Raw genomic sequence first — 25,102 nt, forward strand, 5'->3', positions numbered from 1 at the left:
TAATATATTGTGGGCAAGAGTTAAACATACGTTATAATTATATATATGGTCCTCGTAAGTCGTGAATATATGAATTCGAAAACTCAAGTCAAGTTAATCAGAAATTGACTTATACTAACCAAAAGCTAAGGTTCAAAATTTGACTCTTTATAGGAGTGGTCTATTAACCTTCTCTGTTTGAGTAAGTTAGTTATGGGCAACCAAGCTGGGAGTGATTCATCTCATTGTATTTTTTTGCCGGTTAGGGTCACAATATGTATTTCACAAGTGCACACTTTTAAGTAGCGACAACAAATTTTTCAAAAAAATATGAAGAGTTTAAGTCAGTTAACTATGTGGCTGGATTCTTTCATATTAGACTATTTGTTGCAGTAGAAAAGGATGGTTTTTACATGAGTAAATAAAATATAGTACAGTCATAGATTATGGCGTTATTATAGTGTTATTAATTGATTTGAACATAGAAAAATAAAATAGTATGTATTATAATGTGTGCATGGATCGAAAAGAGAGAAAAAGAATTCATTTAACTGGCTTGGAAGTATTCAGACAGAATGTTAGGTAATCCAAAAATAAAAATAAAAATCCTCGTAAACTGAATTGGTCGTTTAAGAAATTCTAGGAAAAAAGTAGCGTGGCAACCTTAGCTTGTCTCTCATGCACAGATTAACGTGCGACATTATGTAATCTTATAATATACGAAAAATTGAGTTTGTACCCATCTAGGTCAAGACAGCAAAATCATATACAACTTATATTATATAATTAGAGAATTTTTATGATATTAAACAACATAATTAATTTTTTATATCAAATACAATTATGTATGTTAGTTAGATTTTATTAAAGAAACGAACCAACCATTATTAGTACGAAACATTTACATCAGAGATACAAGTAAGAAATCGGGTCCCATTCCATTTATCCTGACTAAGAAAGAACAACCTTAGCATATCAACATATATCATGCGTGGTTATATATCGTATAAAAATATTTTATTTTGATTATATACAGTATTTTCAACACTTATCTCTAGAGTACTTAGTGCAATCAATATATCATGTGTGATTATAATTTATAAAAAAGGTTTTTGATTGAATGAAGTCACTTATGAGAGAGTGTTTTGTCACCTTTGAAGTCTACCAATATGAACAAAATTAGTTTTAGTGTGTGATCTTAATTGGTTGGGCCAAGAAAATTTATTATTAGACAATAAAATCTCTTTGAGGATTAAAATCTTAGAAAAAATTTATATAATAATACTATATAATGATAATTATGTGTTCTAATAATAATAATAAAGTTTTTAAATATTAGAAAGTGTGGTTTCAAAGGTGACCAATATTTTGGTCTCTTTAAATGAAAAGGCAATAGACTTTTTGGGTGCACTTTTTGTTGGGGTTTGGGAAGCTCTACTTTTGTAGCTAACTCCTAGTGTTCGTTGTTTAGTGCATATTTGTTAGTTTCAAACAGATACAATATACATAAGTTATTTATTTTAGTTATTAAAAAAATCATTTTTTAGAATGTAATTCTTTGTAATTATTGAGATTTTTTTTATGAAAAAAAACTTTGAAATTTATAATTTTCATTTGAAAGTTTGTGACTTCTCAATAAAGTGCTTTTCATAGAATTGAAGTTCCAAATTAAGACTTTTAAAAAAGGATTAACAAATTGCATATCATAGTTTATATACTAATACTAAATTTAATATTACGAAAAATTAAATAAAAATAACTTACCGAAACAGACAAACAAAATGGGATGGAGGGAGTATATTTTAAAGATTTAGATATAATTGTTACAAATGTTTTTCTTCCCCAAATATAAATGTGATGGTGAAGCATTTTAATCATTATTGCTTGGACCACGGTCCAAAAACACATAAAATACATTATTGTAGTTCATAAAATATATTATTCTAACACATAAATACTTTATTCTAACTTATAAAATACATTATCTTGCCCAAAAATTTCATTATTCTAACACATATAGTACATTATATATTATTCTAACTCATAAAATACATTATTTTAACACATAAAGTACATTATTCTAACTTATGAAATACATTATTTTATCCAAAATGTACATTATCCTAATATGCACGCAAAATATGAATTTTGTTAACATCAAAACGACATCTCGTTTTAAACTTTGGTCCACACATTAATTTGTCGAAGCATTTTCACTTATTGAAATGGTATAAGCTTGCTCCTTCTCATGTGGATCAAAAGTCCACAAAGATTGGGCTTCAAGCCCAAACACATATCCTGCAAGTAGGCCTAATATACTTTCCTCGATTTAGGTTTAGAGATAGAGACGTTAATTAACGAAGCTCAGTAGTTTGAATTTCGTAGCTGGAGGCGCTCTCTCTTCTCGGCGCTGATTCATATTTTTCGCACATTTGAAATCAAAACTACTCTTTCTTCTTCTTCTTCTTCTTCTTTTTTTTTTTTTTTTCTTTTTTTGATCAGCTTGTTTATAGTTTTTGTTTGTTCGGGATTCTACTTTGATATTTGTCGGTTAAGAAAATTGTTTTTCTTTTGCTGTATATTGATTGAATCTGTGCAGTTATGAGATTAATAACTGAAAGATTATGCCTTTCTGATGGATGCTGTATGGTGGCCAGGATTTTGGCGTCCTAAAACTGTTACTCAGGCAACCCATTTGATTTTCTTGATTTTTTATTTTTTTTTGGTAATTAGGGTTAGGGTTTTCGCCTTTTATTTCTTGTTGATTATCTTGTTCCATGGGTTTTGATCCCGGAATGGGAAGAAAGAGATGTGGGAATACCGGTGATGACAGCATAAGGCATGAGTGACAACAACAAATATTGCGCTTCCCCAGTATTGGGGGTTGTTGTTTGCTAGGATTAATGTGCCAAAATGCTAATCTGAGGTATATTATAGCTTTGGTTTTCGCATTTCATTTTTTTCTAGTTGGTTCTCCTGTTCCATGGGTTTTGGTTCCAAGAGGGAAGAAAGAACAATGGAAATGCCGGTGATGACAGTAGAAAGGCTTGAGCGGCAACAACAAATATTGCGCTCCCCAGTTTTGGGGGTTGTTGTTAGCAAGGATTAATGTGCCAAAATGCTAATCTGAGGCATTTGATTGTTTTGGTTTTGGTACCAGACCAGATTGTTGCTAATGTTGCTTTGTGAATTCTTTGGTCTTTGTCCAAAACAGATTTTAATTATTATGAGATAATGGATTTCTGTTTCTCATAGTAAAAACAAAAGGATGATGCCTCAATATTGTGTCTAGTAAGTAAATGTGAACTAGTACTCTGCTAGCTGCTTTTACCACTTATGGAGTAATTAAAAAAAAATTAGTTGCTGCTTATTGCTATCTGTCATGTTTTGTTTGGCTTGATAATAGATGAAAAAAATGGTGATACTGCTGAACTTTTTGGGAGTTGTTCAACAGAATGTGAAAGTTAAGAAATATATTGAAGTGCTTAATGAGGATATGGAGGCTGCATAGAGCAACCATCCTTCATTATTTATGCAGGTTCTAATTCCATTTCATCACTGTACATCATGCAAGGAATTCATGTTCTTATTCTTGTTTTGCCATTCTACTTAGTTTCCTATTTAGTAAGTTTCTAAGCTATTAAAAAACTGACCTGCATTATATGACTAGTACAACTCCATTTTAGCTCCAATTAGACATGTAGTATACTAGTCTGGCTCCCTGGTCCAGAATCTTATTACTTTATTCACTCAAACTTGGGCTTTCAATGGGGTTAGTGCCATTAATCCATTATCACAGTGCCAAACGGGAGTGACAAACTACAAATCACATTACTAGTCTGGCTTCCTGGCCAAGAGTCCTATCATTTATTCACTCAAACTTGGGATTTCAATGCGGTACTTAGCGTCATTATCTCAGTGCCAAACGAGAGTGGCAGACTACAAATCATATACTCAAAACTGCCCTTACGCCATGAAAGGCAAGATGGCAGAAAAGGTCATCTTATCTGTCTGAAAGGCTGAATCTTAGCTCTTTTCCTTCTCTTTCTCCTCCTACAAGGGGTAAAAAGCCCTAAACAGCTTACAGGCTGTCATCTTCCTCCGATAGGATAATTTGTCTAAGGGCTGGCTCTCCCTGAGTCATCGCAGGACTTTACAAACATTCTTGTCTCGAATTGCTTTTTTAAGCATATGGGGTTTGAGAGGCATTTTGTGGTTAGTCTGTCACTGCGCCAATTGTTGGATGCAATTTGTAAGAGGTGGGATGTCTGATGATTGCTAAAAAGGATCTGCATTATGCCATTATATGCTATTTCTCGTGAATTACAAACTTTCTTGTCCTGCTGCCAATTCATAAGCTGCTAACTTTTAACTTTATGTACTCTCAATTTATTTTTGTGATGCAGGAGTACATTAGTTTCTTCATTCTTTCTAAACATAAAAATATATTTGAAATTTTATATATTCTTTATATTTACTCTCTAGAAATTCCTGCAGCATTCAGATTTGTACTAAAAGAGAAGGAGCTTGTTTAACGATTGCTAATTGCATGCTTATGGTGCTTTAGGGACAGGTACATGGGCATGTCTTTACATGACCTAACTGATCATGGTGTTGCGATAAGGTTCACTCCAAGTTAACTTTTTTTCCCTTACTCCCCCTGCTCCTGTCTACTATTATCTAGCCAATGGAAAAGAGAGAATGAAAATGCGTTATGCATTCTTCTATAGGCAATAGCAGAAAAGTCTACAACTAGATCCTAAACACATAGAATTGAAGAAAGCATATTTTGGCTTGCAAAACCTACCAAAGAAGAGCAAAAATTCAAGCCTCCTTGAACAAAGCCTTTTGAAATGGGAACAATTTTCCAGAGATGTGAAGTGAAAACCTTACCGAAAGATTGGGAGGGAGCTGTGGCAGTCTGGCAGACGGTAAAATTAGCAGCTGAAAAGGCTCCACAGATTTGCGTTTCCTATTTTTCTTCTGAAAATTTTATCATTGCTTGCCTCAAGTACTATGCTGACGTAATTCTAAGCTATCACAAAGACTCAAGCAACAACCTATGAAAACATTTCCCATTTGCTTCAGGTTCATGACAAAGATTCTGTCAAATACATTTGGTTTGGGTTGGCTGACAATGCATTCTGGTTACCAGAAGGCTCCAAAAGCTGGTACAGCAATTTTGGTTAAAGACTCAATCAGTGTAAAATGCAATGTTTCTTCCATGTTCCTGATTCTATTGTGTACCTGAGATGACAACACTACCCGATTGGGAATTTGATTCATAGGAAATTATTACTCCTTACCCCATCTTAGAATCTGAATTCATATTGCAATTAGCTCCCTGTCACCTCAAGACATCAATGGGGGTCAGGGAGACATTTGAAAAAGCCTATTTGTTCTTTGTTCCGTGGGTGGAACAAATTCCCCTTGACAACATAAATAACAGCTATACATTTCTTGGGAAGCTTTTAAGGTGTCGATCAATATCGATCTCATGTACTCATGTACTTGTGCAACTACGCATGATTGTTGGTAATAAGTATTGACAGTACTCAATACAACTCAAATGACATACATAGTCATACCAGGTACAAAATGTAATGATGTTGTTACTTATGGAGTCTCAATCTTATTGTTACCATTCTAATGTCATTTAAAAAGTCTCAATTTTAGTATAACTGATTTAAGTCTCAATGTTACTGTTACCATTCTAAACGGAGTAAATACCCAAAATGGTCCCTCAACTATAGCGAGATTTACAAATTAGTCCTCAACTATTGATTGAATCCAATTAAATCCTTAACTTTTTAATTTTTACCCAATTAAGTCTTCCGTCTATTTGACTGTTTGTTGACCGTGATCTTTGAGGATATATATGTAATTTCATGCGCAAAGCTCCAAAGTAAAGTATTATGAAAAAAAGAAAAATATTTATTCGATTACAGAGAGAGAGAGAGATGGCAGCAGAGAGTTGAAGCTTGATGGTGAAACCGTACGATCCTCCAAGAGTTGGAGCTTGATGGAGTCAACCACCGTGTTCTGCGCCGTCGAAACGGCGTTCCGCTGCCTATCGTGCGCTGCCAAGATTCACGCCGCCAGCAAGCTCGCGTCATGCCACGCACGCGTCTGGGTCTGCGAGTGCGAGGTTTGCAAGCAGATCCAGGTTAGCTTCACCTGCAAGGAGGACATCGCCACCCTCTGCGTCACCTGGGATCGCAACATCCACTCCGCAAACCCAATGTCGCGCCGCCACGAGCGACTTCCCGTGGTGCCGTTTTACGACTCCACCGTCGTCGCAACTAAATCCCACGGCTCCGACTTCGCTTCCCCAGGCAATGAAAGTACTTTAGTAACGAGCCCGATAACTAGAACCCGAAAGTACTTCCCCAGGCGAAGTCGGAGCCGTGGGATTTAGTTGCGACGACGGTGGAGTCGTAAAACGGCACCACGGGAAGTCGCTCGTGGCGGCGCGCCACTGGGTTTGCGGAGTGGATGTTGCGATCCCAGGTGACGCAGAGGGTGGCGATGTCCTCCTTGCAGGTGAAGCTAACCTGGATCTGCTTGCAAACCTCGCACTCGCAGACCCAGACGCGTGCGTGGCATGACGCGAGCTTGCTGGCGGCGTGAATCTTGGCAGCGCACGATAGGCAGCGGAACGCCGTTTCGACGGCGCAGAACACGGTGGTTGACTCCATCAAGCTCCAACTCTTGGAGGATCGTACGGTTTCACCATCAAGCTTCAACTCTCTGCTGCCATCTCTCTCTCTCTCTGTAATCGAATAAATATTTTTCTTTTTTTCATAATACTTTACTTTGGAGCTTTGCACATGAAATTACATATATATCCTCAAAGATCACGGTCAACAAACAGTCAAATGGACAGAGGACTTAATTGGGTAAAAATTGAAAAGTTAAGGACTTAATTGGATTCAATCAATAGTTGAGGACTAATTTGTGAATTTCGCTATAGTCGAGGGACCATTTTAAGTATTTACTCTTCTAAACGTTATGAATAGGTGAGACAATTAAGGTTTTAGTTGGATTAGGTTGGTTGGAAGGCATTAACATCCTAGTGCACTCAACCTGTGCTTGTCTCCCACTAGAAACATGAAAGCAAACCAAATGAAACCAGAAACAACAATTCCTCATCAGAGTTGTACTTGAGAAGGTGACAACATTTACAAAATTTTTGACTGAAAATCCACCTAACTAAATTGACTTTTGTGTGGCCTTCCTTGATCACACCAAAGTCCAAAATAACCACAACCTGCACCAATTGCATATGTATGCATATAATCTTTACTGTTCTTGACGGCCACGATCAACTCCAGCATTCCCGGTTTCAACATCAACCGGATGCTGATCAGTTTGCGGGGTTGGATTGGATTGTGAAGACTGACTTGGAAGCTCTGATTCTTGAGAAGTCGGTTGCTGATTCCCCCATGTCTGCCACCTCCACTTCATAAGCTCGAAAAGAATGGAAGTCGCACACATTACACCACCAAAACCGGCAAAGGTGGCGAGAAGAACCGCCAGAACTGCTTGGATGCGGAGCTGCAAATCAACGCAAAGGGGGGTAATGGTTGCATTAGACAAACCCTTAACCATACCTTTCATATTTAAACGTTCGCTCAGAGGTTATCAGTCCAGTCACGTTTAGATCAAAATTGCAAAGCAAATGACCGAGACATCTTAGTATCTTACCAATTTGAAGAAAATGTGTGCGAAAAGAACCACCAAAGCAAACTGAGTTGTAGCATACACCCAAGCATATTTTCTCCTCACTGAAAGCATAAAAGCAGTCCATAATATTTCACAAAATTTGGATACAAAAAGTGTGAGAAACCGATGCAAAGAATGTAGGAAGAACGAGTTTGAATACCCATAGTAGTCGATGTCATGGATGCAAGGAGACCCAAGATGCATGAAAACGGAAGAGATATCGCGATGGCACCAGATCCCATTCTTCCGACCTGCATACAGATTTCGAAGAATTATAAGCGCCCCTAACCGACTTTAAAGACACCACTCCAAACTCCAAAGTTATTTGTCATACCAAAAGTTGTTCTAGGAAGCAAAAGTAGGCAAGCATGCTGACAATAACAAGAACAGGAACATCCTGCCAAATCCTGAAAAGTTTCGAATAAGTTTCGTGTCAATTATAACATAAATGAACTCGAGAACGGAGAATATATATCCATTGTAATGATGAAGGTTTTCATTCACTTGCCGGTATTGGATAACAGCAGACTGGGGAATTCCAAGTGCTCGGGTTTGAACCCGTAAAAGTGTGACAGGCAAATTCCGAACCTCTTGCCTGCAGATATCGCAGATCTTGTTCCCTTTTATGCTAAACCATTTCACGGCACACTCTTGGTGAGCCAGGGCGAGTTCACCTTTGCAACTGCATTCCATCTTAAGCGTGTCCATATTCTCCCCGAGTTCAACCAGACATATCCTGCAGACAGCGTCTTCTTGAGTGATGTCTTCGCCCAACTCATTGGTTCCATCTGAACAAAATATATAAGGTAAAGCTAGGATATCAGGAGGCAAGGCCCCCGTATCAATTGCTACACATCAAAATACAATGTATATCTGCGTGGGAAACTAGATACTGATGATCAGAATGGATTACCCGCACTGTCAGCTGGAGCTGCGGCTGATGTTGCTACAGACTGGACCGCAACACAAGGAGTAGAGGGAATGACGCGATATAGGCTCTCTACACAGCCAACCTGTCTCGTGCTTCCATCTTTGTTTAAATCCGGGACTGAATTTGATCTGTGTATTGGGTGCTCACTACCGATTTTCTATTAAACAATAAACAGTATGGGAGTTGAGTTACAGCCCGGGGAAAGTACATATAGCAATGCAATAGATACACATTTAGGCCTCGGGCCAGAGTTAATATCAAAGTGGAATATGCAAATTGGTTTTTCAACACATCATATTTATAGACGAGGTAAAAGTTATGAATACATACGGCTAAGTTAAGTCCTCCATGTGCTGATTCAGGATTCGAGTGTGCAATTGGAGACACTGGCAACGATGATGTTCTTTTCATTCTTGGATTGAAAATCTTCGTTACTGAGAGCTGCCTCAGTATCGAAGGCTTTTCCTGCCTCCCCGGGGAACATCCCAGAGCTAGCATTGCAGCCCGCTCAATGTCTGTTGTTGTATTCCGGAACTTGAAGCTTAATTTAGGAATGAAGCTTTTCACAGATGACGATTTACCCCTAGATGACGAATCTGGAGATCCATCGAGTTTACCATGACAAGGGCTTGGTAAAGGAGAAAAGTTTACCCGTTTTGGAGTTGGCGAGAGGGGTACGTTCATCCTCAAACAATCATCGGATGATTCTTCTGTCACTCGTTTTGGTGTCTCTGAAACCGAGTTTTGCCTTGTTTGATGCACATTCAGAGATGACTCCTCCACAATTTCACTCAATTCATTAATCTACATAGACACTCAAGCACATAATCAATTCAGTAATCAGCTTCTTTCTATGAATTCAATACAAAGAATCATATAAACATCATAGGAGCAAAACACCATGAAATTCTTTGTCAATAAAGACCTATCTGAAACCATTTTTTTTTTCTTGAAATGAAAAGCAAATTGACACAAATTTATCAAGAACAGTTTTTCCCCTAATCAGACCTTGCATATATATTCAGGCAGCTCATTTCTCATGAATTCTAAACTGAACTAAAACACAAGAAAGCAGAAAGCTGGTAACTTTACTGGATATTTTCCCAACCCAGATCATAAAAAATCTTGAAAATGATACCCACAGAACAGAAAATCAAAAAGGTAGAAAATTGGCACCTGCCCACCTAAAAGCTATTGACCAGAAAACAACAATTTTCACCAGCAAAAAAGATGAATTCAAACAAGAAAAGTAAAAAAGCTAAAACAAACATAGCTACCTAGATTCATGTGACAGAAAAAGAAGAACCAAAATTCACTTAGAAAAGATAATTAAGCAAGAACAGAGATCAAACAAAAGGGAACATAAACAGGAAAATGGTGTTCATATATAACTCTAAACACATGTAAAGAACCCAAAAGAAATACCTTCTGAGGATGGGAAGACTCTTCACCATTATTCTCCTTCGCCAAAGATTTCTCAATTGCAGAATCCATATTTTATTTACACAACAAAAAGAATGATAATCAAGAAAGCTTCAATAATGGTGGCTTAGATGGGGAGTTGGGCTTATATGTCCATAGCTTAGCGTTTCAACAGCCAAACTTCCAGAGAGAGAGAGAGAGAGAGAGAGAGAGAGAGAGAGAAGGTGGTTTTGATGAGAATTGAATTAACTTGGGCAGCTGCCTACAAGTACAACTAACGCATACTGCACGTACAGCAAGTAAAACAGTCCCATGTTTTCATTTGTTGTCGGTTTCGATGTCTTTCATTTTTCTCGCTCTCTCTTCTTCTAGCTTATCTCAGAAAAGGCGCTAAACTCCTGGTAAGAAAACCTATTTTTAGCTTTTATCCATTTTTGTGAATACCGTGGATGATTGGCAATGGTATTGTAAGTCAAATTCTTGCAGATATGATTAATTTCCGAGTTTCCTTGCCAAGTGAGTAAAATAAGTGTTTGACAAAAGACAAATTATATTAGCCGATTAGTCTCAATCTGTTAGAATCTGAAATGCGGGAAATAATATTGTTATAAAATAGATTAATCCCTTAATGGACTCAAAATAAGTCCATAATCGTAAGGGACTAAGGGCAGAGTTTGTAGAATAGTTGAGACTAACCTCTTGAGCAAGAGTTATGAAAAGTGTTAAATTTTACGTTGAAATTTATAAAGTGATGGATTGTATTTTTGTTAAAATAATTACTTTATTCATTAATTGATAAAGTTACACACTTACATCTGTGTGTGAACAACTAATGATAAATAGTTAAATTTACCAAAGCAACCCAAGATGTAGATGATGGTGGATAGTTTAGGGGCACATGTTATTAGATTGTGTGGCAGAATTGAATGATACATTTTATCTTAACTAAAAGTTTAAATTGATTGTTGAATTGTAACTCATTACTTATTTGATGGGTCAAGCTATACGTGGACAGATAGTATCTTTTTTTTATCGAGTGATGTAGAGATTTAAACCTATGACCTTTGATATAAGATTTGGTGCTCTGATATCAAAATGAAGAATATAAGTCAATAGTTGAACACCTTTGGTATAAGATTAGCTATGATATCAAATTGAAAAATGTACTTTATATCAACCACAAATTGAAGAACGTACTCTATCTCAACTAGTTGGACTGCATATTACCGAGTGTTAACTCTTGATACAATGCAAGTAGTTCACTGAATTCATTGAAAAGCGAACGTTATCTCCACTGAATTCCTTGAAAAGCGAACGTTATCACCTTGACAAAAGTAGTAATTCACCGAATTCCCTGAAAAACGAACGTTATCACATTGACAAAAGTAGTAATTTACCGAATTCCCTGAAAAGCTGCTAACAATGAGTCTACAAGAGTGGCAGTTAACAAATGCAAGTAGTAATTCACCGAATTTCCTGAAAAGCGAGCGTTATCTCCACCGAACTCCCTGAAAAGCGAACGTTGTCACCTTGACAAAAGTAGTAATTTACTGAATTCCCTGAAAAGATACTAACAATGAGTCTACAACCGTGGCAGTTAACAAACGCTTGGCAGTATAACGGATCACTTTTGGCGCTTTATCGGGGACCCTTTAACCACTTTTGTATACATCACAATTAACATCGTACCCCAATCCTATTGTTGGAGCAAGTCCTAAGAGCATCCTTAGTAGTTTAGTTTTTTTTTTTTTTTTCCCGTTGTTTTTGAGTAATTTTTGTAAGTGTGATTAGAAAAGAGAATATGGGAAGGAAAAGGAAAAAATAAATAAACAAACCTAATTTAAAAAAAAAAAAAAACCTTTAAGGAGGTTTAACGCGCACTGCACTCGCACGCTGGATGCAAGAGTGACAGGAACGCATGGCTGTCACATGTGATATAAATTTGGTGTGGGTCCCAAATGTCAGAATAAACTCTTCATTTGCAGGATAATTTTTTCTCTCTCCCTTACACTTCTCTCCTCCAAAAACTGTGAATAGTCCACTGATGTGATGCTCATCCACTAAACCAATGCCCTGGATGTCCAACCAAACAATAGAATAAATATTTCAAATAATCACTTTTCTATGAAAATACAATTCGAAAATATTTCAAATAATCACTTTTCTATGAAAATACAATTCGAACCAAACTGGCCATTATTGTTCTATATGAAAATACAATTCGAACCAAACTGGCCATTATTGTTCTATGTGATGCTCATCCACTAAACCAATGCCCTGGATGTCCAACCAAACAATAGAATAAATATTTCAAATAATCACTTTTCTATGAAAATACAATTCGAACCAAACTGGCCATTATTGTTCTATAAAGAAGAAAAGCCTACCAATCTTTAAAATGGGATTTGACACAATTGGGTAAATCCTGAAAAAGCCTAATAGACTGCTCCTGTTGAGAGTCGAACTTGTAACTTTGCGGTTACCAATTAAGTTAACAATTTGACCAACTTGGCTGGGGTTGCCCCACATTTTCTTATTATCATGAAATAAGTGAATTGAAGTGTTATAAAATAATTGGAAAGAAAGAATAGAATATTCATTCATTAACATGTTCTTAAAAATATTTATATATATTAGTTATCAGTAAATTAACTTAATTGCCTAACTATGAATTAGTCACATGAATAATTTCATGAAAAGTTTACATAATAATCTCACTCACTCACACATACACACACAAGAAGTAGATAATATGAGAACTTGTTCCCAAGAGAAAACTAAAAATTGCTCTCAACGACCCATCTAGCTACATTTAACAATTTAATTAGAGTGAGGAAAAAATTGCAATGACATTTTTATAATCTTCTCTAATCTCTGACAATAAAGATATATTTTTTTAACAATATATGGTGCACTTTGCAACACTATACTGCGTATTTTGGTTAGTTTAAAATACAATACACTTAGAGTTTGTTGTTTAGTTTTTAGTTTGATTTAGTGTTTCACTTTTTATTGCTTAAAATTTGAATTAACAATTTAGGTTTAAGATTTAATTTTTTAATTTAAATTCTTAGAGTTTATTCATAAATGCACTCTGTACGATTAAAAGTTACATTTTTTAAGTTGAAAAAAATTACTAGAATGCAATTGCTTTTTTTTTTTCTTCAAATTACATCATATCTGTTAGATTTTTTTCAGATAAACAACTATGATTGATTCTTAATTTTATCTTAAGAATAAATTCTCATGTGAGAAATAATTTTAAAAAGAAAATGTAACAACACTTTTGATAAATTACTTAATTAAAAATCTTATCCAAATTAGGCCTTAGTTCAATTTTGATTAGACAATGTAGCCTATGACATTGGCATGCATGGGGGATGAGTGAACAAATAGGCATGGCAACTACCAAAAGTCATTGTTTCACATTACTTTATATTTATATCTCACAAATATTGTTTAGTGTAACGGATCACTTTTAACGCTTTATTGGGGACCTTTTGACCGTTTATATATACATAGTAGTTATATATATTTTTGTTTTCTTTTACCTTTTCCTCTCCGAAGTAGTAACGTAGTAGACAAAGATAAAACTACTTTCAATCATTACATGCACAAAAATTTATTTCAAATGAGAGGTCACAAGTTCGAACCCCTGTGGAAGCATTGACTATTTGTGCTTCAATATGTTGAAAAAGTATGTATAGACAGATACTACATTGTAATTGAGTCAGTAGTACTAAAAAAAAATTTGTATTGTGTTATTCAAAAGAAAAGCCTAACATTCTTTAAATATCATCGTTTCAACTTTCTTTCTCAAAATTTGCATTATGCTATTTTATTTGACTAAAATCTTGATTATAAAACTCAAAGTCCATTTCTTAAACTAACCAAAAATGATATTTAACATATATATACTGGGTTAAAGTGAATAAACCGCAACACATATTTATTAACAACTCAAGAATTATCATATTTTATTATTATCATGAAATAAGTGAATTGAAGAGTTATAAATGATTGGAAAGATATAGAATATTCACTCATTCACGTTTTTAAAAATTATTTATATTCATTAGTGATCCATAAGTTGACTTACCTCACTACGAATTAATCACATAACATTGTCATGAAAAGTTTACATAATAATCACTACGAATATATATATATATATATATATATATATATATATATATATATATATATATATATATATATATATATATATATATATATATGTTGTAATGTCATTGAAGCATGTGCTCCATCTCAACTAAAATCCTAAACTGATAGTTGGATTGTACATTTATGTTTATATATTATATGCTCGTCAACAATGTCACATTAAAAAAATTAAGAAAGAATTTTAGAAAGAAAATGTAACATGTAACAACACTTATGATAAATTACTTATTTAAAATGTTTATCCAAATTAGTCTTTAGTTCAATTATGATTAGACAAATCGTGGCATCCTTTACTACATGATCCTAATATTAATATTAGCCATGCGAGATGTATTTTTCACAATCTTATTACATGTGTGTAAAAATGGGTGCAATAAAAATTAATTATACTCATTTCGATCCAATCATTAAAATTATTACAATTATTATTGTCAAGTCATATAATGAGTAAAAGGTATAATAAGAATGCATGATGCAAATCTGAGCATATTGATCTTGACATTTCATGAAATGAATGAAACAAGGTATTGAAGACTTATTGGGCAACCCTACCTTAATAGGCCATTGATTAAGTTGGCCGGAAGAGATTCAAGTCATTTAATATAATCTACACCTATGAGTAACCCAGTCTTTAATTAATTATTTTTTATTATAATACTTGGCCCAAATAATTAGAGATGTCAACGAGGCATAGATCGAGGATTGCCACCAAGGACGAGGAAAATTGACATGCCAACCTACAAATAACCATTCTAACTTGATGATAATTAAAAGAATACAATAATAAGTAAAATGGTGATGACGCATGTTTACACAGATAAAAAAATATATATTAAATAAATAGAGTAAACACTCCATCAAGTTTAAAATAGACTAAATTTTGATTCATCATAATTATTAAAAATGTTTTACTTTTAATCCTATCATATCGTTGAAAACTAAAAAAAGACAATAATGTAGGACTAAATTTTAAAAATCTTCAATAGTTAAAAACTAAATTAAATCTAATTAATTTTGAACATGATGTATAAATGAAAAAAATTAATAGTGATGTGATCGAAATTAGAATTATAAGAATCTAAACAAACTATTGACTTCAAAAATAATAATAATAATAATAAGTGGTAAATTCCCTATTCATCATCATTTCTACTTTATAAAATAAGTTAAAATCATTGAAAAAGTTACAATATGATATAAAATGCGTATAGATATAGTTTACTTTGCAAACCATGTGTAATTTCCACTTGCAAGATTTTCTAAATCATTTTTACTCATTGGTTGTAGTGTCATGTGGTTTGAGGTTGACAATCATTCTAAGCATTAAAGAAAGGAGTTGAATGTGGAACAAATCATGCTTACAACAACAACAAATGGACGATGATTAGGATAACGAGGTTGTCAAAATCAAAATCAGCCACAAATAACTTGCATATGCATTGGGGCATTTGACTTATGGTTGTTATATAACAACCCTTCTGGCCTTCTAGGGCCAACAACCTTATTATGTATTACGCTATATAGTACGACGTACCAAGTACATGGGAAAAATTTTGAAACTTTGACTAATATTTTAAATTTCATGTTAGCTGGTTAGATTGTACATTTATATTTATCTGGTAATGTGGAGATTTGAACTTACGGACTCATGACCTTGTGCATGTATTGTCTTTGATACAAAACTGAATGATATGATATGTCTTAACTAAAATGTCAAGTTGATAGTTGCACTGCATGCATATTTATGTTTATAAATTATGCGCAATAGCAGTATATATACACATTCAAACGAAGTAAATAGCTATGCAGATTTGATGGCTACAAATGAGATTCAATTTGCAACGTGGTCAACACGACGTTCTAGAATCTAGATTCTCTAGTGATAGAGAATCATATTGGGTTGGCACGATCACATTTCTTTTAGTTTTGTTTTGATTTTGTGCTACTTTTTTGTTCTATGCATTGAGAAAAAAATTATAAACGACTAGGTTTATTTAAAATGTGTTTGAGAGAGTGCTGAAATCGAAGTAATTGTAGTGATGGTAATGAAACCGGAGGAAATAGGTATGTATAGACATCTCAAATAATTATATTGTTCCAATAGAATGTCGATTTTAATTTCTGCATTAGAGTGGTTGCCATTTATTCAACAATTTTCTAAAAAGTGGCTGGCCAAAACAATATTATTCTCTCAAACGCATGATTAATTAATACTCAATTTATCCCTATACTAAATTTGATGGAGACTTTTGGTTGCCATGGAAGGGACGGCCTACAACCCATACTACTTGAACATTAAGTATTCTTTAATAAACGCTAGCTCCAAACCTCCCATGATTTTGAACAAATAAAGAAAACATTAGTTAATTATTAACTTAATTAAATCAACCTAATTACCTTTAGTTGAAGAATGATTGATTCAACTCTTTAAAAAAATAAAATTGTTTATTTATTTATTTAGGGGAAAAAAAAAAAAAGAAGAGATGACGATTGGAGAAAGTATATACTAATATATCATATCATATAAAATATGTAAAGTAATAAAGATTATGTTTGCATATTGTCATCATTTGGGGGACAAGTCACCAAACAAAGAATGTGAATAATATAATGGGAAGTGATTATACTACTTTATATTCCAAGAGGAAATTGATGCACTTGCACTTCTCTACTTGCCCCATGAATTGAAGTTTTAGATAGATATGAGACACTTGTGAAACTAAAAAATTGGGGTTTGGTATGCTATGGGGTTATGCAACATATTTATTATTAGCACATGCAATAACACAAGCTCCGGACACTTTTAATTCATGCCGTTTTTAATTTGGTCAATAAAGTGAAGAACCGATCATCAAGGTTGGACGTCGTTGGCAAGAGAGATAAGTCAAATTTGCAAACACTACACTAACCATTACCTCAATAGTTGACACATGTCAAGACTGATCTAAGCGTTCATCGATAAGTTACCACGTCAAACACATTGGTGAGGATTCTAGCATTGTGTTCTCTGCTACACTACTATACATAGAGATCTTATCCACTAGTTTTAATATCCGAATCTTTACTTTTCTTATACTATACTATATTGTACTTAAACTCATTCATCTTAATAAAACATATCGCATTGTTTTCTATAATATAAACTTGACTCTTTGTATATTCTACACATACACACACACACATAGAATCTAATTAATTACATACACTATCAATATGTGTTCAAATTCCTTTCAAATTGTATTTTGGGAATTTTTTTTAAAAATCAAACTAATTAAAAAGATTTTCTATGGTTCGCTTCACTAACTATAAAATTAAGCTTACTAAATTTTTTTGATAATAATCCAGTGGATGCCCATTGATTTGGTACACTGGATAGAAGTCAACTTTAATTTGTTTAATTAATTAGAAGAGAAGTAGACATTTATAACTTTACCATAGTGCCAATAACGTACAACTTCAGGTAACGTACTAAACAAAATTTGTAATTGGTGAGAGTTATGACTTATCAATAATTTAATCGCTTTCTAAAAAGAGAGTATTAATGAAGTGAGTATAATAATGCATCTATTAAATTTTACTAAGTAATTTTAAATTTTAATTTTCTTTTTTTGAAAAGAATTTTAGTTTAATCTAAGATATTAAATATTGAATATAATATTCTTCCAATTGAATAAATAATAAATTATATTTATGCATATTTGAAATTCCAAATTCTAATATGACTATTATTTAATATTATTACTCCTCACACTTAGATCTTGCTTGCCCGCAAGCAAGACAAAACTAAGACAAGCAAATAGAAATGTCAAGTACCCTCAAAGCAATCTTCCAAAGGTTGTGTAAATAAGCTGTGCACAAGAAGTCAAGAATGTGTTGTTCCTCCCCTACCAAGTCGAGCACACTAATGGGAACAATGCACACGAACTTTCTATACTTTGCCACATTTGACCTCAAAGACCCATTTAATCAAGTGTGATTGTGTGACACAAGCATCTCTATGCGTTTTGGCTTAACGTGAATTTCTCTCTTTCTTCTTATCACCCTAGTACACACCGTCGAGTCAACCGCCTTCACGTAGAGTTCTACGTTTTTTTGAAGTCTGTGCAATGATTGCCTGGGTCATACGAGATGGCTCACCTCGTATTTTTCCCTCTCAAGCAAGGATACTTAAAGTCTCTTTTAACTGTTTCCATTGTCTCTTTGCATCCCTCATGCCTTTTTCAATGGGAGTATGGAATCACACAACTCACCATAAGAAAATATCACCTTTTGCCTTGTGTCACACCAAGAAAGTTCATTCCGGACCTTGGCACCTTACATTCCACACACCTCCCGTGTACACTCCCATTTTGAGATATCCTTAACCGAGGTCCATGAAAGTGGTGGATTTAACCTCAAACAAGCTAAGCATGCAAGAAATGTATACCTAGTTGAGATCTATCCAAAACTCACCCATTTCCAAAAAATTTCAACCAATTGAGCTATACACCCATTTCACAAAAATGCAAGGTAGGATGAACAACCGCACACCCAAGAGCTCAAATGCACAATCTATTTACCAATTCTTTACAAGAGTATGAACACAAAGAAAGCACAAGATACTCACAACAATCTCAAACCTCCCCACACTCAAACCTTGTTTGCCCTCAAGCAAGTCAACACAAATACAAAGTGTGGGGGTGGGGATAAAATGGGGTGGGGGCATGTAACAATGAAGCAATCATATGAATGAGCCATGGTTAAATCATGCAAGACAACAAGAGTAAGAAGTAGAGGGTGTAGGGAACTCCCTTGGAGAGATAGTTGAAAGTAGTCCATTCCTCATGCTCGTTCTATCCTGATCATTCAAAACCTCTTCTCATTTGCGGGGAATCGATATTTTTACCAATTGTTCAGCCTTGTACTTTAGGTTTTAGAGAGAGGACTACTCTCACATGATTTAACCATAACCCTATTCATATGATTGCTTCATTGTTACAATATTTGTGCTTATATTTAAGATTTTACTCATTTGATTTAGAACTTATCAATTAATTGTAATATTTTGAATTTGATTAGTACGTTGATTGTAATTTTCTTTTGGGTAATGAAGTAAATCTATAATCACTATTCAAGGGTATGTTCTAAGTAAACTCCACTCATTTATAATAGTCTACAAAATACATACACAAGAAAGATAAGTCACATTAAAGAGACGATGTGCAATAAGCTCTACACAAAAAGGTGTTGTGAAGAATTGAACATGTGACCTTCCAAGTATTAATTGATTGTAATTTTAAAAAAAAAAAAAAACCATATTATTAGATTATATTAGTAAGAATTTATCTTTTACAAAATTTTAGGGTGGCCAAGACTATATATTTATAAATATTAATACATATAAGATATGAGGACCATCTGCTCTGCTGCCATGGGTACCTGATGTAATCTCAAAAGTTTTTTTTAAGGTAGTTCATTGTCAATGCCCGGACAACTAAGCATGCATTTTTTGTTGCATTCAGTACAAAATTACTAATTGGCATGGGATGGGAAAGTTATCTCTCCTAAATTTTCACATGATTTGGCTTATAACCAAATTTCATGAATTAGTTGATCCTACTAATTTTAGAAGGGTGAGTAACGCCAAGTAGCTTGTAGACTTATGTAACTTTCTCAAATGGAAGGTCACATGGGCATTGACTCTTTACGTTTCATAGGTTGGAAAAATATGTATAGATAAATACTATATTGTACTAGAGTCAGTAGTCATAACACACACACACACACAAAAAGCGTATTACTAAAAAAAAAAAAATCCTGTAAAATTTAACTACCCTTGAATTTTATTTTATTTTTTAAAAATCTATTCAAATTTTATTGAACATACAAAATTCTAACTGCCTAATATTGTATTTTCAAAATTTTTTACAACAAAGAACTTGAAATAAAATCCACTAGAAATTCAAATTTTTTTTATTGAAAAGAAATCATGGACTGGTTGGTTTGTGAGTAATAAAATTATGAGTGTTTAGCATGATCTATTTTTAAAAAAGATTAACCATTTGAAAATACTTTAATAAAGTAAATTTTATTTTACTTTTTATCTGTAATTTTCTAACAAATAAAACAAATAAAAACCCACTTTAGATCTCTGATTAAGAGGAAAGAGACCATGGTATCTCATCAGTAGCACAGCCAATTTTAATCATCATTTATTCACACATTAAGAAAGAAAAATGCTTCAGTGAACATGGGAACAATTACATGGGATTGATGGGAAATCATCTGTCCTAAGTTTTCAGTCTTTTCACACAGAATCATCTGTATTAAATGTTCAATTCTGAAAGTTTAAGGTGGAGATGAAGGCTTTTGTCAAAGGAGATTCTAAAAATCTCATGGAAATCATATGCTGAGCATCAAATCAAAATAACAGAAATCTCGTTATATCCAACCATATATATATGTGATCTGATGGGAGATCTAATTTGTTTATTGAAGTTAGAATGCCCCATCTCACCAAAAGAAGAAAACAAGGGGAAAAGATCAAGCTGGGTTTGCAAATAGAAAAAATTAATAATAATAAACGGAAGAACTTTACAATGAGAAGGCAGCAACAACCGCTTCATGTATACTCATTCCTCGGTGTCGTTGTTGACCTTGATCTCCAAGAGCCGATCAACTGGCTGTCTGCAAATGGGACACCGGTTCGTTTGAAACCTCAAAACTTTGGCGCAGCCACTGCACATACACTGCATCGAGAAACAGAATACTATTGTTTGAGATTCGAACGAAATTGGCAAACAAAAACTATGTTGATGGTCAGTGTTGCAAAAAATCCCGCCTAGGCACCGATTAATCCCTGTCTAGGCGCTAGGAGCCAGTCGACCGCCTAGCGTATCACCTTAAATGGTGGTCTAGGCGGCTAGACGACTAGGCGACCGCCTAAGCCGCCTAAGCTCCGCCTAGGCCGCTTAGATGCTAACTGCCTAAGCCTCCAAGGCGCCGACTAGACCTCCTAGGCACCGACTAGGCCGCCTAGTCAGCCAATGAACAAAGAAACAAAGAAACAAAGAGGAAAAGCCGTTAAAGCTTACCATGTGCCGACAGGGAAGTACAGTAGTGTCCCGAGGTTCAGAAAGGCATATGACACATTCCTTCCCGTTATCACTATCATCGCATTCGCCTTCAGTTGAATTTCCAATTCCGAATATCTCTTGCAATTCATATCTCATACCATTAACCCATAAAATTTGCTTAACCACCCTAACGTGATATTCACCTTTCTCCTTCTCAAACACAGCCTGAGTTATCTGGGAGTTTGTGGACGCCAAAACTGTGTTTCCATCCACCGACTCACTTTGGTCATCCGGGTACGCCTCTGCCTTAATTGCCAGGGGATATACGTCCATTTCCCCCTCCTTTGACAATTCCGCTTCCTCGAACATTGAAAGGTCAATGCCAGTTCCGGAGGGTTGTCTAAACTTCTGGGCTAAACCTTGTTGGAATTTAACTGTCACAGGTGGAAGCAAACTTTCCTTTACAGGACTCAACTGGCAGTCTTCGCCTTCTTTTGCAAAGAAATTGACAGTCATGCTGCATATAAAGAAGATACCAAACTCTAAGTAAAATCATTGACTAGTCAGGGGATAAGTACACATACCAAGAGTCCATCATGAATATATATGAAAACCGCAATATATTTGTTTGTGTGAATGATTGGACATCCCCAAAAATAGGTGTTTCATCCTAAAACTGGAAGTGAACTTGAAAATCATATTAAGGATATATAGGCATCCAAACAAAATTGTGCTCATATCGATTTGCAAATGGAACCATTTTCTGGGATACGTCACCATATTGAGTTAAATTTCAGGTATAAGCCTTCCAAACACGGAACTCTCTACTTGATGGTACTAATATGACCACATGTACTACGCAAATCATGACTTGAGAGAGATAATGCTTGAATTAAAACAGTTCATAACTTCTTTGGAATACAATAAGAAGGCAAAACCTTATTCTTGCCCACAAAACGCAAAATTCCCTCGCCCTCAAGGCCCCACACCCCAGCCCAACAAGATAGTGGAGGGATAAATCACGGTAACTCAGTTGCCCATTAGGTGGGAGGACTAGTGCCAGGTGCCCACCAGGACTTGATCCTGTTTCCTTGCCCACAATCTACTACCCATTACCCCGGCCCGACAAGATAGTGAAGGGATAAATCACAGTAAGTCAGTTGCCCGTTAGGTGGGAAGACTAGTGCCAGGTGCCCACCGGGATTTGATCTTGTTTCCTTGCCCACAATCTACTACCCATTACCTATGAACCAACTGAGTTACCCATGCGGGGAAGGTTGAGCTATAAGGGGAAGCAAATACCACATTCAGAACCTTGCAGACCCCATTCATCAAGATTGTCAATGGCAATAAGGACAACAAAGAAAGATCCAATCTTTAGGGAAAATTTGAATGTTTAATGTACAAGGATAGACAAAATGACAAAAAAAAGGGGACGTATCAAACCCTGATAATCATAGAATTCATATCAATCCTGGTAAACGCCAAAACAATAATACCATCATGCTATTTTATCATTGAATTCCAAATTCATATCGCAATCACGCAGTTCATACGAATTCACAATTAAGGAAAAATTCTGAGAAAGCCACGCACCTTCCTGCAACAGTGGCGTCGAAAGTGAAAGCCACGATGTATTTCCCGGGGTTTTCCTCGTCGGCCTCGATCCGCAGCGTCTCCTTCTTGAGATTGACGTCATTCCGGATAGTCACGGCCTTTTGGTGGTCCACATACGGCGCCGGCGGAGGCACCGTGGGCCCACACGGGTACCGCCCGCTAGCCCAATTGGGGTCCACGCGGTGGTGATTGTGGTGGTGGTGATCGTAGGGCGCCGGCAACGGCATCGGCAAAGACGACGGCGGCGGCGGCGGATAATACCCTCCCGGCCCCGGGTACTGATAATACGGCGGCGCGTTAGGGTACTGCGGAGGGTACGGCGTCGCCGCCGCGAATACGTACATGTTGGGGCTGATCTCCGGCTGCGGCTGCTGCGGCGGAGGCGCCGGCGGGTGGGCCCTCCGGTGGCTATTGCTCCTCCGCCGGCCGTTCAGTCCGCTGCTCCCGGCGTTACCCATCCGATCAAAATCCTTAATCCCTCCCCCCTTGTTTCCTCTCTACACAAATTCCAAGAAAAAGCAAAACCCAAACCGAATTATGATGAGCCAAAGCACAAAATGGGGAAGCCCAATCTGAAAGCAAGAGAAATGAATGGATTGTGAGAGAGAGAGAGAAAGACATAAACAGGAATCTTACGAGGGACGGACGAGGAAGATGGGATTGGATGGGCGGATAATGGAATTGCGTAAAACTCCACCTAAAACTCCATCATTGATTATTGTTTTAAAAAATTAGCTATGAACACCTTTTCTTTTTTCTTTTTTCTTTCTTTTTTTTTTTATTTTATTTATTTTATCGGTCTGGACTCTGGACGAAAATAGGATCTCTATCTGTCAATTGTACATTCCGTATCCCAGGAGATAAAATTATATCTCCAATACGCAATCCATAAGAAAATAGAAAGAGATAAAGTCTATTTTTATTATTAAAATAAAAATGAAAACAATATAATATGTTATTTACAAATATATTCCCTTTTTTTATAATTGATATTCCTGTTTTTGTTATATCTACTACCATTATTATATTAGTAGTACTCATCATATTTGATACAATTAGATAAATTATACATAGTTGTACCTAGAACTATTGGTAATAAGAGCATCTTCAATAATTGTGGATTTTGAGAAATTGTTGTAGGTGTGACTAGAAAAGAGAATATGAAAGTGAAGAGAAAAAAAAAAACAAATATGACAACAATAACAACAACAACAACAACAACAAAAAAAAAAAAAACACATAAGATTTGACCACGCAAGTTGCAGTGAATGCACGCATGTTGCACAGCTTCTTCTCTGCGGGTCCCACATTTCCAGACCAAAAACTCTTTCTCCTGCAAGCACCTCATTTATTCTCTCTCCTTCACATATGCATTGTTTCATAAAAAATCACACAAAAATACATTGATAGGAATACTCTAAATTAGGGGTGTAAATGAGTCGAGCTGCTCGCGAGCCACTCGATCAAAGCTCGGCTCAAGCTTAAGCGGCTCGTTTAATAATCGAGCCGAGCTCGAGCTCTAATGTCTTTGGCACGTCGAGCCGCTCGCGAGTCATATATATACACACATACACATAAACATGAATTTAAAATCAAATATGTTAAATCCGTGTTCAAAATCGAACCCGAACTTGAGTTCAAGCTTGAACTCGAGCTCGAATTCAAGCTCAAACTCGAGCTCGAGCTCGATCGAGCTCAAGCTCGAGCTAGAGTCGAGCCTTCCTTAACGAGTTCGAACTCAGCTCGTTTACACCCCTACTCTAAATATGAAATTTTATGTATACTTTTTGTTAATGTATCTTTAACGCGGACATCCATATTTTTTTTAATTTATAACTTAAGATTTTGTATGAAGAATTTTTCACGTCTAAATTGAATGGCTTTATATAATGACCAATTATAACTTACTCTCCACATCTATGAGACATTTGGAAAGGCATCACGGCGGTGATTGGTGTTGCAAAGTCCAGATTTATTTAACTTGTTCTAAATGCTTTTATCCTTTGTCAGTATTTACAAAAATAAAATTAAATGTCCATTTAAACGAGACCAAATTGAAAAATTTACTGTAATCAAATGACCATTTCAGTAATTAACTCAATTTGATACAACAAATTTTTAAAATAACAATTAACTTATTGTCATACGAACCCCAAATTTATATGAAATATTTATTGGCATCATTCAC

The 25,102-nt window shown here is 35.3% G+C and overlaps 2 protein-coding genes and 1 long non-coding RNA gene across 4 annotated transcripts; 1 reads left to right on the top strand and 2 right to left on the bottom strand.

Annotated features, from left to right (window-relative positions):
• Positions 1 to 2,359: 2,359 nt before the first annotated feature.
• LOC116017822 lies at positions 2,360 to 5,446 on the top strand. Of its 2 annotated transcripts, none has more exons than XR_004097975.1 (2): positions 2,360 to 4,238; positions 4,547 to 5,446. It is a non-coding gene; the product is annotated as an uncharacterized LOC116017822 (long non-coding RNA). The 2 variants fall into 2 exon arrangements; XR_004097974.1 differs by having other exon boundaries at positions 2,360 to 3,517.
• Positions 5,447 to 7,068: 1,622 nt separating this feature from the next.
• Positions 7,069 to 10,389, bottom strand: LOC116017769. The gene is made up of 8 exons (XM_031258403.1): positions 10,061 to 10,389; positions 8,966 to 9,439; positions 8,618 to 8,792; positions 8,213 to 8,492; positions 8,039 to 8,111; positions 7,865 to 7,955; positions 7,687 to 7,766; positions 7,069 to 7,536 (listed from the first exon to the last, which is right to left on the bottom strand). Exons 1-8 carry the CDS (start codon positions 10,127 to 10,129, stop codon positions 7,282 to 7,284), a joined length of 1,497 nt encoding a protein of 498 aa, XP_031114263.1. The 5' UTR covers positions 10,130 to 10,389; the 3' UTR covers positions 7,069 to 7,281.
• Positions 10,390 to 20,588: 10,199 nt separating this feature from the next.
• Positions 20,589 to 23,709, bottom strand: LOC116016905 (probable E3 ubiquitin-protein ligase LOG2). Its single transcript, XM_031257353.1, has 4 exons — positions 23,551 to 23,709; positions 22,894 to 23,411; positions 21,316 to 21,814; positions 20,589 to 20,970 (listed from the first exon to the last, which is right to left on the bottom strand). Exons 2-4 carry the CDS (start codon positions 23,370 to 23,372, stop codon positions 20,854 to 20,856), a joined length of 1,095 nt encoding a protein of 364 aa, XP_031113213.1. The 5' UTR covers positions 23,373 to 23,411; positions 23,551 to 23,709; the 3' UTR covers positions 20,589 to 20,853.
• Between the last annotated feature and the right edge of the window lie 1,393 nt (positions 23,710 to 25,102).

The sequence above is a fragment of the Ipomoea triloba genome, chromosome 4 (genome assembly GCF_003576645.1).
Source record: "Ipomoea triloba cultivar NCNSP0323 chromosome 4, ASM357664v1".
Classification (NCBI taxonomy): domain Eukaryota; kingdom Viridiplantae; phylum Streptophyta; class Magnoliopsida; order Solanales; family Convolvulaceae; genus Ipomoea; species Ipomoea triloba.